This window comes from Alligator mississippiensis, chromosome 10, assembly GCF_030867095.1.
Source record: "Alligator mississippiensis isolate rAllMis1 chromosome 10, rAllMis1, whole genome shotgun sequence".
Classification (NCBI taxonomy): Eukaryota; Metazoa; Chordata; order Crocodylia; family Alligatoridae; genus Alligator; species Alligator mississippiensis.
The window spans coordinates 10816241-10832691 of record NC_081833.1 but is presented as its reverse complement, the minus strand read 5'-3'; the positions used below and the strand labels follow the sequence as shown (position 1 = coordinate 10832691).

General features: G+C 46.4%; 1 protein-coding gene and 1 long non-coding RNA gene across 4 annotated transcripts in view; one reads left to right on the top strand and one right to left on the bottom strand.

Moving 5' to 3' along the window:
* The window catches only part of ULK1 (unc-51 like autophagy activating kinase 1), a 90240-nt gene extending 84728 nt beyond the window's left edge, over positions 1 to 5512 (bottom strand). Inside the window, exons 1-3 of one of the 3 annotated variants that reach the window (XM_014598518.3) lie at positions 4885 to 5512; positions 4231 to 4323; positions 4083 to 4124 (exon numbers count right to left, since the gene is read on the bottom strand). In XM_014598518.3, the coding sequence (XP_014454004.1) occupies positions 4083 to 4124; positions 4231 to 4323; positions 4885 to 4974 (225 nt within the window). In that variant the 5' untranslated portion in view covers positions 4975 to 5512. The remainder of the gene's footprint in view (positions 1 to 4082; positions 4125 to 4230; positions 4324 to 4884) is intronic. The other 2 variants (XM_014598516.3, XM_014598517.3) reach the window with 2 other exon arrangements.
* Positions 4858 to 15613, top strand: LOC109282965 (uncharacterized). The gene is made up of 2 exons (XR_002089985.2): positions 4858 to 4935; positions 11147 to 15613. It is a non-coding gene; the product is annotated as an uncharacterized LOC109282965 (long non-coding RNA).
* The last annotated feature ends 838 nt before the right edge of the window (positions 15614 to 16451 follow it).

The window sequence follows — 16451 nt, the reverse complement described above, 5'->3', positions numbered from 1 at the left end:
GTCCGTGGACCAGTTTAAGAACCTCTTCTCTAGATGAACCTTGCCTCCTGGCCTAAACTGACAACCCCTCCAACCCCCTTTCAAAAGATGCTCAAGACCATTGTTTCCCAGAGTAACTCTTAAGGAAGACCTCCATAATACAATGAGCAGATTGGCACTGTGCACTAGAAACCAGATGTGCCATGCTCCATTGCTATTTTAAACTGCACTGGTTCAAAAGAGAAAGCGGTACAAGAGGTATGCATGCAGCCTCAGAGTGACACAAGCACGTTTTCTGGAAGAGACTGGGGGCCTGGGAATGGCAGCCAATAACATGTAGTATTTGTGAGAGCGGAGCCAGAGAATTTAAGGATAATTTTCCTAGAGGACTTTAAAAAAAAAAAAAAAGCAACAATAATCCATACGACTCCAAAAGATCAAGGAGACAAAGGGCCATGCACTGTCCTTTCTAAAAGAACTGCCTGATGGACCTGCATGGCTCCAATACCATATTACCCAAGGGCTAGTGTCCTACCCCCTTGACCAGTTTCTCTCTAAAAAGGTAGCACTGGATTTGTGATTACTCACTGACAACCTCCATACAGCAAACAACCCCCCACTGACCTATCAATTGTTTGCCGCTCTGGGGATAAGTCTGCAGCACAACTCTGCATTGTATGTGCTCGCAGACTCGTGTGTTTAAGGCAAAACGTGATTGCATCTTCTTAGGTAGGAGGTGCCCCATTGCACGCCTGACACCATGCTGATAACATGGATACATGAGCCTGGAACAGGGCATTTGTGAGACCGTTCAGAGGCAGAAGCTGCTGTTAGATACTTCCCTCCAGCCCCTCAAAAGGTCAGACACTGCCCCATCAGCATTATTGTATTAAGGGTCTTGCTACTCTGTCGTTCTTGATGACCCAGCACCACAGAGCTCTGTGCAACAACAGCAAGCACAGCAGTTTTCTGGGGTAAATAAAGGAAGTAAGCCACATAAATATCACAGCTGGAATAACTCAACATTTTATTACATAATGAATCAAGCATTATGTCAGGCCTTGTTTTCACAGACTTTAACTTCACGGGGGTGGAAAAAACCCACCCCAACATATAGAGAATAGCAGCTGTGGGTGCATTAAGTGGTTTACCCACACTGGTTCTGTCAGCTATTTCCTTGTGTGTTAAAAGGAAAGAAGGTAAAAAAAAAGAGGCAAAGAGAAAACAACACACACTGCAACTTAATTTTTTTTTAAACCCACAAAGCAGCACAAAGATAAGCTAAAACTATTTATAGCATCACAGTAACAATGAGATTCTACACTCAGGACAAAGTCTTGCCAGTTTTACGAGGCATGAAAATAAAAGGCCCAGCGGATTGCAACTAGCTGTTTTCAAGGGGAAACAGAAGTGAAGCAACCCAGTTTCCTCTTAGAAAAGACAGGCCCAAAAGGAAATCCTCTGTTCCAAAAAAAGTGAAATGAAATGGGTACTTCCCACTCAAACGTAGGTTGAGTTCTTTAATGGTCTCTTTCCAAGCCTATTTTACTTCAACAAATCCTACATACATTCTGCACTTGGACACACCTGATGCGTGCACAACAAGTCAGGGTTTTGGCCTATGGGGTACCCTCCATCAGAGGCACTGAAATGCTTAGTTAGTCCTGCAGCATGGCTCCCAGCTAGGCCAATCCTTCCAAATTGAGTTAAGGAGGTTAGCCACCCCACCCCAGGTCAAAGGAGAGTCTTTGGCAAAGCAGAGCACTGAATCCAGACTTAACTCAAGTCCTACACTTTAGCCACAGCATCTATCAACTCCTCTTCCACTCCAGTGCAATGGGAGTTCACTGCAGTGTCTCTGAAGAGCTCTGCCATGCCTCGTGGCTGTACCTGTACAAGTTTACATTGTATTATTAAAACCAGGGCTGAACTGTCATCACCCTGAAGAAAGATCCAAGTGGCTTAGTTAATTAAATTAACCAAGCCAATTATGAAACTCTTCCTTTAGCAGAAACTTCTTTTGAACCACCCCCTCTCTCAAACCCCTGCCAGGGAGGAGAAACACCAATGCTAAACCCAGAGTTTGAAACTGCTGACAGGTACAGAGCGTAGGAAGCAAATGCACTTTTGCTGAATGAGATGTTCCAGAGGAAGTGCTTTAGGGGCAGGAAGAACAAAGACTTTCAAAAATGCAGAGAACCCACAAGCTCAAGTCCCACTTGCAAAGGGGTAGGGTGCACCTACACATGCTATCAGGGCTCATGGACAGAGGTGATCCCTTTTATTAGACCAACAAGATTTTTTTGGTGCAAAAAATCTTTAAATTGCAAGCTTTTGGGCACAAATGCCCTTCATCAAGCATCAGAGAAAAGACTGTAAAAGTTCTCCTGGGTAGATACGAAAGTTCATATTTCACAGGCTTTCACAGAGGGGTCAATAGATGGAAAAAGCCCTCTGGGCAGCAGTTCTTAGCAGGTAAGGAGTCTCAGCTCTCCTGTGAGGCCGTGATGATGAGAACTACCTTAGACAAAGGCTGCTACATGTGCTATTAATTTGAAGTAAGCTTACTGTGCAGCAAAAAATACTGTGCAGTAAGCCTACCCGGGAGTACATCTACACATGGTCCCTCTTGGGAACAGCATGCTCTGTACATGCCCATAGCTGCGTCTCGAGAGACGAGGGGAGGCTACGCAACCCTATGGCTCTGCAAGATTTCTCTGCACCCATCCCCACATCCTTTAACCAGGTTTATACCCAGACAGGTGGTGTCTGGCCCAAGGCACAGATCTGCAGCCTAACCCTCCTGCCAGCTCCCCCACCAAGTCAGAAAAAAAATATGCTCATCTGCCTTTAAAAAGAACCTGGCACAGAAAGCCTGGCTTCCTGACTACTTTACCCAAAATAACCCTCTCCTCCGCAGCATGCAGCCCCGGCACCCACGGGATGCCCGGTGGGTACTGTAGTCCTGCCTGCAAAAAGCAGGAATGGTGAGCTAGCGCGAGGGTGCAGGATGCAGGACTGCATCCCCCAGAAGGCACTGCCGGCAGCCCGTACCGACCAGCCGGGATCTCGTTTCCCCCGTGACGCAAAGGGCTGCTTGAACCAATCGGGGAGGGCAGGAGGAATGTCAACAAACAAGGAGCCTTGGAGGCCACGTGATACCACAGACAGGGCAGTAAAACGCAGATAAGAAACAAAAACAACCCTGGGGTGTTAGGTGGCATGACAAGGCAGACAGCAACCCACAAAGCTGTCAGGCCTCTGGAAGAAGCCAGGGGTATGTCTACACTGACTAGGCTCACAAAAGGATGCCATTTTATAGCTGGGAACTCACTGCCACCAAAAACACCACTGGTAGAACAAGCAAAAAACCCCCAAAAACTTGCTCCGGGAGCAGTTAGGCAACCGGAGCGGCTCTTTATAGCAAAGTCCATGCAAAACTTCACTGGATAAAAACTGAAAACAGTCCCTTAGGATCAAAACTTGCCTTGCTATAGGGGGATCTTTAAAACTGACCTTGTAAAAAAAAACAACACAACCTCCTGCCTCCTCCCTCTCCCCCCTGCAGGAAAACCACAGCCAGCTAAAAATACAGGTCTGTTGCAACAGGTTACCACACATTGAAAGCCACAGGGACCCGGATAAAATGTAAATAAGAATCTCCACTGAGTGGAAGGTAACAAAAGTCAGGTATTTTTTATAGCCGGGGTAGGTAAACTATGAACTATTGTACGATTAAGAGGAGGGAATGCATCCGTGCAGGCATCCCAACCTGAACTACTAGCATTGTACACAACTCCTCTTTTATTGATCACCGCTGATAATGCTACAAGACACCAATACGGCCACCACCAACTGCACTGCACCCAAGGGAGATAGCAAAGCAAAGTCCCCCCCAGAAGTCATGAGAGTTTTTGTAGGCTGGGATACAATTACATGCAAGAAGTCTTGCTCAGACATACTCGTACATTCCTCTAGCATATAAAGGGCGACTCTTTCCAAAAACCATGTAGTACAACATCTGTTAAAAGTGCAAGCACCACCCTTTTTAGCCCACCTCCCAGCCCCAACTCAAAACCATGAGCCCTATTTAGATGCATTACCTGAAAGTCATACAAGGCAACGATGTTTTCATGTTTCAGTTCCTAGGGAATAAAACACAAGAGGGGAAATGATGAGCCAGGAACAAGACAGGATCCCTAGCAAAAATTCAGAGGAGGGAGGTTATGAAACACTTCGTGCCGCATTTACCTTAAGGATTTTGATTTCCTTCCCCAACAGAGTTTGCGACTTGGCAAGGTTTTTCTTGTTAATACACTTCACGGCTACTTCCACCTCAGGTTTCTGAAAGTTAAACATTTCCGCAACAACAAATAAACAAAGCATACATTTCACTTTTCGGTCCCTTTCCCAACAAAAGGGTCGCCCAGCGCACATTCAGCATCCGCAACCCACCGCCTAGACGTGTTCGGACTTGCCCTGTCCCGAATGACGCTCGCCGGCTCCAAAAAGACAAACAAAACAAATAAAAACCAAACCCCCCAAGGTCTGGATTTGGGTTATTACTTTACACAACAGCGATCCTCTTATGGGAGCAAATCAAGGCCTTCTGGGCAGCGGGGCTTTAACGAGGACGAGCCCAATGAGGGGCCAGCTCCCTCCTATGCAAAGCCCCAGACAAAAACCCGGTGACCTCGCAAGACATCGGTCTCGAAGCAAAGAGGCTCCAGGCCCGATTTCGGCCTGGAGGGCAGGCGCCGGCGTACAAGGGGGTCACCGCTGCAGCCCCGCTTTCCTCGGGGGGACCCCGGGGGGACCCCAGGACAAATCCCGGCGGCTCCGCAACTCTCCGGGGAGTCGGGCGAGCGACGCCGGGACGTGCCCCCGGCGCGGGACCTGGCTCACCTCCTTGTGCCGGCCTTTGAAGACCACGGCGAAGGCGCCGTGCCCCACCAGGTCCTTCCTGCTGAACTCAAACTTGCCCACGGTCTCCATGGCTGGGTGCGGCGCGGGGGTGGGCGGCAGGATGCGGCCCGCAGCAGGGGTAGGGGGGCAGGCGCAGAGCAGACCCCGGCCCCCCTCCTGGAGCGGGATCAGGAGCTGGAGCCCCGCTGGAACAGCTGCCCGCTCCACATCTGGCGGGCGGTGCACATCTGGCAGGAGGCTCCCACCCGCTCCGCTTGCCTTTTCCTGGAGGACGGGCGGGACACGGGCATCCTCAGCAGGGAAGGGGCCGGCTCCCTGGCTAACAGGCCTCCTGCCCCATCCTTTTGGGGCGCTCCCTGCGCGCCCCCAGCGAGTCCACCGGCCACAAAAACACTAATTCCACCTTAAGCGCTAGTCCACCTTAAATAAGGCGCCTTAAGCCCGAGGCGCCTTAAGCCCCTGGAACGCGGGGGGCGCGAGCGGGCGAGCGGGCGGGCGCGGGGCGATGCGATGCGGGGAGCCGGCGCCGCACACAAAGCTCTGCGGGCTCCCGGCGCAGGACTGCGAGCGCTGGCGCAGGCGCGCTGGGAGGCGGCTCCAGCCCAGCGCCGAGCTGACACATTTAAAGGCGCAGCCCTGCCGGCTCTGAGTCACCCCTCCCGGGGCGCGCACGACCCTGCTCCAGGGGTGCCCGCTGCCAGTGCCCGCACCCAAAGCTTTTGCTTCGTCTTTGCCCAAAACCTCGCAGGGGGGAGAGAGCCAACACCACTCCCCTCGCTCGGCCAGCGCTTGAGCACCCAGCTCCTCTCCCAGCCAGGCTTTGGGGCCAAGGAGCTGTGTGGGGGGAAGTCTGGGATAGTCACCTCCCTCCTCCTTCCCTCATCTCTCACTAAAACTCCCACCCAGCCTTCGGGACAGCTGATCTCTTTTTTGGGGGGAAATCTGGGATGTATAGTATAGTATAGTACTATATGTATACTACATATATGTATAGTATAGTATAGTATGCAAATCTGGGATGTTTACCACCCTCCTCCTGGGGAATTTTCCCCTCATCTCTCACTAAAACTCCCACCTAGCCTTCAGGACAGCTGATTTCTTTTTTGGGGAAATCTGGGATTTATCATATCATATCATATATCATGTAATGTAAATCCTGGATGTTTACCACCCACCTCCTGGGGGACTTTCCCTCATCTCTCATTAAAACTCCCATCCAGCCTTTGGGACAGCTGATCTCTTTTTGGGGGGAAATCTGGGATTTATCATATCATATCATATCATATCATATCATATGTAAATCTGGGATATTTACCACTCTCCTGAGGAATTTTTCCCCTCATCTCTCACTAAAACTCCCACCCAGCTTTGGGGATATCTGCTCTCTTTTTGAGGGGAAATGTGGGATATTTATTATAGTAAAGTAAGTAAACCTGGGTTATTTACCACCCTTCCCCCTGGGGAATTTCCCCCTCATCTCTCACTAAAACTCCCACCCAGCCTTCGGGACAGCTGATCTCTTTTTTGGGTATATGTGGGGTGTAGTTGGTAGCCGTGTTGAGACAAAAGGAAATCTTTCCTGCCTGGTGCAGGGGGCTGGACCCGATGATCTCCCGAGGTCCCTTCCAGCCTCGCAATCTATGAATATGAATCGATGAAATGCGAAAGTCTAGAACTCTTGGTTCAGAGATGATACCTGTTATTAGACCAACTAAGACATCGCCAAAAAAAAAAGACCTTTTTCGGCAAGATTTCTGGCTCACGCGCCCTTCCTCAGGCTCAGGGAAAATTAAAGATGCTAAAAAGTCCCCATAGGTAGAAAATAAACTTCACTTTTGCATTTCTAAAATGAAGTTTATAAAATGAAGTTTATTTTCTACCTCACTTTTTGCACACATAAAATTAAGTTTATAGAGAAGACTAGACAGTCTCCTTGCTGGGGTCACCTGACCCCCCGTTGTCTTTGCTGCTTGGTGCAGGACCCGATGATCTTCTGAGGTCCCTTCCGGCCTTACAATCTATGAAAATGAAGTTTATTTTCTACCTTACTTTTGCACACATAAAATGAAGTTTATAAAATGAAGTTGATTTTCCACCTACAGGGACTTTCAACCTTCTTTAATTTTCCCTGAGGCTGAGGAAGGGCACGGGAGCCTGAAAGCTTGCAGAAAAAGATGTTTCTTGTTTGTGATTTCTTAGTCGGTCTAATAGCAGGTATCATCTCTGAACCAAGAGTTGTAGACTTTTGCATTTCTTTTTGTCTCAGTCCAACACAGCAACCAAATACATCCCAGATTTACCCAAAGAGATACCCTTGTCCCAAAGGCTGGGTGGGAGTTTTAGTGAGAGATGAGGAAAAGTCCCCCAGGAGGAGGGTGGTAAAGCGCTGGAAGGGGCTACCAGAGAGGTGGTGGGCTCTCTCCACCCTTGGATGTTGTTGGCAGACAAAGCCTTGTCTGCGATGATCTAGCTGGGGATGGTCCTGCTTGGAGCAGGGGGCTGGACCAGACCCCCTGAGGTCCCCTCCAATCCTCATTTTCTATGTTTCGGTAGCAGGAACTGGGTAAGTAGCCCTTGCCAAGCAGGCGGAAAATTTCCAACCATTTTGAGCTTTTTTAAAATTTCCCCTCTCAAAGCATCTGAAGCCAGGAAAACTGGTAAAAAACCAGCCTAATTCCAAGGGGAAAGGGAACATTGATTCCCCAAATGGACTCAGCTGGAGGATTGGGGTCCTTCCTTGCCTGTGAAACAGCGGTGAGTTCAGGCGCTCTGCTTCTCCGCTCACCAGCTCAAGGCACGACTTCCTCCAACACTGCCAGTCCCAACTGCTTGTCTGTTTTCGCCTACCTGGAAACAAATATGGGTCACCTGCATACACGGCATAAATCTTCATTAAACTGCTTTCCAGCACTGCCTCCTTCAGACCCATGCCTGCTTTGTAATGGAAGCATATCCCGCTTAGCCGTGTCCTAACCAGAAGAGTCAGTTTTGGACCTTACTGTAACCCCAACCTGAGCCAGAAGTAAAGCAAGCAGCTATCAGAGCTCCTTGAAAGTGATGGTAGCTAGCGAGCTCCTCCGCTCTCTCCCCTCATCCTTCAGGGCTTCTAATAGCAACCCTCCAAAAGCCTTCAAAAGGGAGGGAGCTAATCAGGACTAGCACTGACATCACCATGTGCTTAAATCGGTGCTATTTGCATTCTGTCCAGATAAGTGCATACCCCTTTTTCAGTCCCAAAGCCGTGCACTCAAATGAAGTATGTGAATAATCATGCCTTCATTAACCATCGTACACGTATTCCCAGCACAATCCTACTGCAGAGTCCTGAACGCCATTCTGGAGTGCCAGGTATACATCCCGCAAGCACTGCTTTCAATATGACATTGTAAGATGAGCTAGTGCGAAGGGATGCAGTAATACATTATTAAGAACTGCATTAGGAGCAATGAAGTAAAAAAATGGCATGAGGTTGAGATTTAAGCATTTTTTTTGGAGACAAGATGGCGGTGTGACGGTGCATTGGGAAATCGTGTGAGCACAGCTCTTAGGATGCCATGTGAATGGCAGACATGTCACTGAGTGCTCTCAGCCCCAGGATGCTGAATATCATCATTGATAGTCACTGGATACAGCAGAAGTTGCGAACACGCAGTACCTCCCAGCACTGGGCCTTGTGTGACACAAAGGTACTCTTTATACGCAGCTGACTTTGATAAAGCATGCGGCCTGAAGTGAGGAGACATTATCTTCCTGCTGTACTGCATGAGATAACTCAGATCCCTCCTTGTGGTTAAAATCATTGCTGCAAAATAGAGGCATGTGGCAAGGCCAGGTACAAAAGCAAAAGCTGCTCATAAATTATAACTTGCATTTCGTGACTTCTAGTATTGTTACTAAATGTTTAATGGGAAATTACAAGGCGGATCAGGATACTCTTTTAAACGTAAGCTTGAGAATGATTCGCCCTGTAAACCCTCTCAGCCAGAATAATGCCAACAAGCTCTGGTGATGTCTGTGTTGCCAAACCAAAGTATTAAAAAAAAATAATCCTGAGATTAGGTTAAATATAACAAAGTTGGGGTTCTTTTTATTTGCTGTCTTGTTTCGGACTCTACAAGGTGCCCTTGCTTCACAGTTTCAAGCTTTTCCCTACAACCAGTGAGGGCTAGAAACTTACTTTAAAAGCCTCAGAGTCTCGTGCAGCCTCTTGTTGGCAAGCAGCTAGGTTTTAACAAAATCAGCTCACAATAAAATGGTGAGATTTGGCCAGCAGTACAGAGAGGCGTTTTTAAACCCACCATTGAAAGAGGTACTTTGGACACAGAACAAAGCAGTTGTTGCACAGCAGCGCTGTACAAAATTATAAGATAGGGAGCAAAGAAAAATGCTCAGTTAGCTACTACCTGGATAATTTGAAGGTTGGTAAAGTATAATTGCCCACACTGGAAATTAGCCAGGACATCCTGGTTTACAAGTCTGCACTGGTAAGAAATGTGGTAGGATCCCCTGTGAGCACAGTTGGTTAGATCTTTCAGCTTTATGTCTCATGACAAAGACATATGCAATTCCATTATAAAGAAAATGAGGAAGTTTATACCGGCGCTATATAAAAGTTGACATGAAATATAACAGTGGCCAGAGTGAAATGTTCTCTTCTCTGTTGCATGCCACTACATTTCTTTCTTTGCTGGTGCTTTTGAAAGAAATTTTAGTTTAATTGAGCTCTCTTTCAGTCCTAATATGTAAAGACTAAGATTCATTAGGCTGCTTCCTCTTAGATGGTAGCGATTTCAGGGTTGCATTTGAATTGCAGTGACCCTCACAGGCCTTTCTAAGGACTAGGGTCCTGTTTTGCCAGGCACTGCACACAACAGAGACAAGACCTGTGTTAACAGCACAGGCCAATCTTTTTAGCAGATGTACCACAAATTAAGCCCCACTCCCTTCCTGGATACCAATTCTGATCCCCTTCCCTTCTCAATTTGCTGCATGCCTGATCTGCTGCTCTGCTTTCTGCCCTCCATACTCTGGGGCATACCATGCAAAGAAGCTACCCATGCTACTTGCAGCAGGCATGCAGCAGATTGGCCACCCTTATAGGACACCGCTAAAAATGACCTGCTTAAGGATTACTTCAGAAACAGGAGCAAGCAACCTGCTTAAAAACTGACCCAAGGATGCTAAGCAAAAAGTAATGATAAAAGCAGTTTAACACATTGTGAAATCTCTATGAGACAGACTGCTGGGAAAGAATCGTCCCTTAGAGATCTGGGCAGGGGGAAGAACTTGTTAGTTAAAGATGGGCTTTTCCAAAGCACTCGGCACTGGTTTCCTGTGGAAATCCACCATGTAAGAGCTGGGTATTATCAGATCTGCTACTGCAGAGATCGTAGTGGGACCAGAGCTTGGCCAACGTGGAGTGCATTTGAAAATTCACCCCACCGTCTCCATGTTAGTAAGTGATATAAACTGGCAAGAAAAAGGCCTGCTAAGCATATGCTAATACACAATTCTCATTCAGGAAAGGGCAGAAAAAGCAAAGTTACCAGCACAAAAGCTTACAAATGAAGGAACCTCTGCTGCCTCATGGCAGAGCTTTCTGATGGCATCACGCATGCACACAGGACACAGAGGTCCCCTGAGACCCCTTAGTGGAATAATCTTTTAATACCACTATTTTCCACTAGCAGTTCAGATTGCAAGATACCAGAGTAAACACCATTACACTGATAGGGAGAGTCCATACCTCGCACTCCAGGAATTTATGTTGCATCCAATTATTCTCTCTTCTGAATACAAGTTTTTATTAGGCATACATTAACATGGCACTGGGTCATTTCCATTCACGGAGATCGGAACATCTCACCCTTAACTAATGGCACAGAACGCTTTAGGCTAAAGGCACCAGATATTCCTCCATTTGTTAAGCACGCTCACAAATCAATGAGTGATGTAATGGATGAAAGCTGGAAAATATGTCTGAGAAGCATACCTAGCAACTCTAGTGACACTATGATCATTCTTTTGCATGAACACAGAGCATAGCAACAAACAGACTTTCCACTCTCTACCAAATATATACACATTTTGCCCTAAGGGAGGGCATGAGACTGATTTTAAACCCATTCCTCAATACACCTCTGAAAGGTGCGCCTACACTACCATGATGAGCAGTAAGAATCTGTAAAGCGCAGAAGGCTATTGCTTCTTATAACCAGACCTTTTTGCTTACTTTCTTTAGCTCCATCAACATGATACGAGAGGGGCTTAACAGTTCACAAATGGAGATCTGAAGCTTTGCAGTGCGTTGTCATTGAAGAATCAATGAGAAGGACAACAACGCTTTTCAAAGAAGTTGGGCACCCTTGGTTCTTCCACCGGAGCGCTCTGCTTCTGAAATCGAATCCTGAGAGACAGAGCAGAGGTCCTAAGGACACACTTATGTATTTATTTTATTTTAAAAAACAGGTTTTTTAAAGTAAGATTTAACTTGTAAGGAAAAAAAATATCAGTCCTTGTGGAAAAAGGGAAGAGTTGCACTAAAACACAGTCAAAAGGAAGAATAAATTAAAGACATTGAGAGTGGACAGAATATTGAAGAGGAGCGTGTAAAGCAATTAGGTCCAAAGAAAATGGCTTGTGCAGCATTAGACTGTGTACATAGAAATGTCACATCAGAGAGCAAGGTGGTCCTTGAGTTTCATTTATGGCACCTGAGCCACTTGAATTCGTAATTCTGTTCAGGGCTTGCCACCAGAAAATGCAGATGATCTGGAAAGAAGTCAGGGAGAAGCAACAAAAATGATATGGGGTGGCTTGATTTACGATTACAGCAGTATGAATAGCGGGCACTGTATGTGTGAATATACACTCATTCAAAAACTAATTTAGATTCAACCACGTTAAAACCGTTACAGGCCCACCTTCAACAAACAACCTAGACGTTGAGCTTTCCCAGCATGAATACCTGTGCAAAGACTGAACGTTGGACAAACTAATAAGGAGTAAATCAAACAGACAAATAAGCAGAGGCTGGCAGAGCATTAGTTAGCAGTGGGAAGACTACATGTCTGGATACTGTAAATACCAAGGAGGAAAAGGAGTGAATGTATTAGGTAGAAAGGAAGTGTTAACTAGAAGTTATGAGATAAAAGGCTGAATGTAACAGACAGCTTCCTGAAAACAAAATTTGCTAGTCTTGTCCATGGTAGGCATCTGTGACCAGGTTAGATTCTGATCCTAAGTTACTACAAGGTGAAAACCAGACTTCAGTCACATTACACTGGGTTTCAGTCAGGGTAGCCATGCTCAGAAGAGTGCCTTTTACATTTTCCATGGAAAATTTGAACCAGCAATTTCACCCCTACCCCAGGAAACATGTTATTCTAATGCTTACTACAGTGAGATACGCTGTTTCTGCAGTATTTGTTCATGAGACCTGTGTACGTAACACTGCAGAATTCCTGCAAAATGCACTTATCTTAAACACACCAGGCTCAATCCTCCACCAGCTTTTGGCCCGTGTAGTGCCAGGAACCTCAGGAAAGCAGGAAACAATTTCCCACAGTCAGGACACATGTAACTGAATCCAAACGTCCTTCCCCCGCAGTATCTCACTTGAAACTTAGGATAAACAGGACCCAGGATCAGAGTATTTGAATCATGGCTGTAGCAATGCAAATAACTGATAATTACCAGGTACTGATTACTCTAATAGCAGTGAAGGAGGTGTAATCCATAGTACTCTTTACATACAAAAGAAAAGGACGTGCTTTCTGTGTGCTTCCACTGCACTGCCATAATATGCTGTGGATTTATTTATGTCGTTGGGCTCTTTATTGATTAATGCTGTTGGGAGATTTAACCAGCAAATCAATTACAGGGTGGACCCGAGATGTACGATTTCCCCCATCTCCATTGAGTAGATTTAAACCCTATGAATTATTGAAGGCAGCACTTTTATGTACTCAGTGAGGTGTCCTGGCAAGGGGATTCAGAAGTTCCTCTTGCATTTTAATGTCAGATGCATGCCAACTGCTGACGACCGGCTCCAGGCACTGTAGCCTTGCTTGGTGTTCAGAACAGTCAACGCTCGCATCAAGGGCCATTAACTAAAATGCTTGTCACACTGCTGATTATATTAAAATGAGGTCTTACTGATAAACAGGAGAGACGCTGCAAAGCAGTGAACTTTCTGGCTAATTTGAGGCAAAATGGTGCTGAAATGAATGCTATTTCTCTTCACATCACTGGGCATCACTGTGGACTTTCCAATGGGAGGCAAACACACCTGCCCTATCAGATCTTGATAACGCACCTGTCCTTAATAGCAGCCACCTGTCTTTGTTACAGGGATGCTCAAAACTGCTGGCCAATCAGCACAGTTTAGCCCTGTCCATAGTAAGAGGTCAGGTTTTCTCCCCTCCCCTTTCCCCAAGCAAAGCTGCTGGGTAAATGCAGGGGGACTGCAAGAGATCCTGGGGCTGACACCTGTATTTAAACCCGCTGAAGTCAATGGGACACTTTCTGTTGATTCCAGACAGCTTTGGATCAAACTCTTGGTACAGAAAGTCCCAATCCAGCTCTTCCTGTGACCTGTGTGTTTTTGAAGGGGTGGTTACGGGCTGCATCCAGCTAAAAATACATGGCAGCCTCATGGTAGGGTGACAACTTTCCATAGGGACCATCATATGCTAGACCTAAGAGGTCATGAGGAGGGCTACTCACCCCACAGATCAGGGCAGAACCAACCCTGTGGAGAGAAATGGTGTGATTCATTCCCAGAGACTGTGTCTAATGATCATTCCCTACCGCTGGCAGATCACAGCCAAAAGCAGATCCTCAGCCCACAGGACCGCTTTGCAGAAGAGTTTGGGTGGGCCATGAAACCACATCTCTTTCCTGCAGTTCCAGTGGCTGCTGAAAAGTGACCTTGAGACAGCCAATGCCTCCATAAATGCTGCAGAAGCATCCAGCTTTCCATACCAAACTTAAATGAAGATCTGGACAAGTGGACAGCATTCAGAGAAGAGCAACTAAAAGGATGAGATGCCCAGAAAGCATGACATTGAGGAACGATTGTGAGAAATGGGATGATGCAGTTTAGAGGAGATGGAGGAGAGGTTCAGTAAGCATCTGAAAAGCTGAGGCCTGCTCCTTTTTCAAAAAGAGGACTGTTAGATACCTGAGACAGATGTTTTAAGCAGATAAGCCCATTAGGAGCATTATGAATGCAATGCCTTTGCCCCTGGAAGGAGGCAGGGACAGCTGTGGCCACAGACAACTCTTGGTGCTTAGGAGCACAGTGACAGCTGGCTTTCTTTTCAGCTTTCAAGGTCATCTACATACTTAGCTGGCTGCATGCTTTTCTCCCTTGTTTGCTTGAAAGGGCAGAGAGAGGTGTCAGGAAATGCCAGCTAGTAAAACACAGGACTTCTCTCGTACCCTGGCCTAGTCACTCAGAGATTTCTACACTTTGTCTCGTATTTATTTGAGGCAGGGATCAAGACCATCTTACACTCACTGGTGAGTGGTTACTCACCAAAGTCGCCTCGCCCCATGTCAATGGGAATAAAGGTTCTGCCCTCATGCGGAGTGGTGCCCTAACCCACCAGGCGAGACCTGTCAGACATGAGCCTCCTTCCTTGTAGAGTTAAGGAATTGTTAGAAGTAATTCCCAGGTGTGCTTAAGCTGTTGGGATGATACTAAAGCCTCCCTCACCCTAAGCATCAGTGGTCCCAGTTTGATTTTCCTTCATTGGGCTCCCACAGCCTTCCATACTAAAAATCAAAAGAATCCGCAATATATCCCAAGGGCCTAGTTTTAAGAAATACTGAGCATCTGAAGCTCATCCTGAGATGCTGTAGGTAGATATTCTTCTGCAAAATGAGGTCCCCAAATGACCTAATCATGGACCTGGGTCCCCAGCTCTTATCCTTGCAGCTCTCCAGGAGAGGATGCCTTATAAAACTGTAATAAAACACAAAGATATTTGCAGTAAATCATCCCCACCATTGCCATTCAGAGTAGTGGTTTTGCTGGGGATGGGGCAACTATTACAAAATACATCAGCTGCCTTCAGGGAGCCGCTAAGTCAGCTCTATCCCCACTTTTCATGCAAGCAAATTTCTAAGAAGGGTGGAAAACAGTCAGCATGGCGAAGAAGGCTGGCAAGAGGGGGGACAGCATCAAGAAAGGGGTTATTTATTGTGGACAAGCTTTGTGAGGCTGAGCCCTCCTAGGCAGCAGAACAGCTTCCATGGGTGGAAGCCCGAGAATACAGTCTTACTGCAAGACAATCTACTAGGAACAAATAAAATGTGCTCCCCAGTTCCCGTGGAGCAACTGCACAGGCCTTCCTGTTGTGACAAGCACGCTTCTCAAGCCAAAGAAATGCTGCCAAAAAATCTCCATTGAGTCCAGTTTGAATTTTTGAATTAATTCCCCTCTTTATATTCGTTGCCCCATGAATAGTCTAGCAAACAACGCCCTGGCACGCACGACACGCTGTAAATAACTAGTGGAGATTAGTCGCTGTAAATTCAGGATTGAATTTATTACTGGGATTGTTTGCCCAGAGAAGAAATTTGAGAAAGGCACTGGGTCCTGGGACTCAGGACATCTGTGCCACAGACTCCCCATGTTACCTTGGGCAGGTCACATAAGGCCAGACTTTTTAAAGGTATTAAAGGGCTTAACTTGCACTGATTTTGCCTTTTCTCTCATTTATACAGCAAGTTCCCCAGACATGGAGCATCTCTTACCTACACGTGTAGAGCACACAGCACAATGAGGCTCCGCTCTTGACCTGACTTTGACATGGTCCTATAGTACACATGACAAATCTGAGTTATGCGCCTCGAATCAGGGGGCAGAAACATGACACATGACCTATATATCCATAACATGTGGCCTTAATTCCCAGTGCAACAAGTTGCAGATTGAGATTTATTGGCAAACGATCTCTAATCACTAATAAGGTTAAGAAAATAATCTCCTTGAAATGAAGAGAAGAGGTTATTTTCACTGCACGCAGTATTTGTTAAGAATTGTTTGCCCAGGGCTGCTGTAGCTACTGCCAGTTCTGGTGCTCTCAAGGGGCAGTACAAACAGCACTAATGGTTCAGCTAATTAGACAGGTTAACCCTAATGTCTCCCAACAGAGGACTTTGTTTTTATTGACACTGCACAACTTTACTTGATGCAGTCAAGTTAATGGATTTCCAGACATTTGGAAGACACCGGGACTGGCAGAACTGGTTTGGAAGATCATTCTGGATTCTGTGATCTGTGGGTATTTTCCATGAGTCACTTGAAGTTTTAGTCAAACATTCTGTGACTCACATTAAACTAAACTAACAAAGACCAGAGGGGGGAAAAAACCTCATTTAGCTGATGTCGAATCACAAGGGTCAGTTTAAAATTAACGTGGTCCGTTACAGTGAACTTCAGCATCCTCATCCTTCATGGTGATGAATTTCACGGGAAGATGCTTGCCTACTCCTTGCATGGGGGTTACGTAATTAAGATGTGATCATTTTTTTCC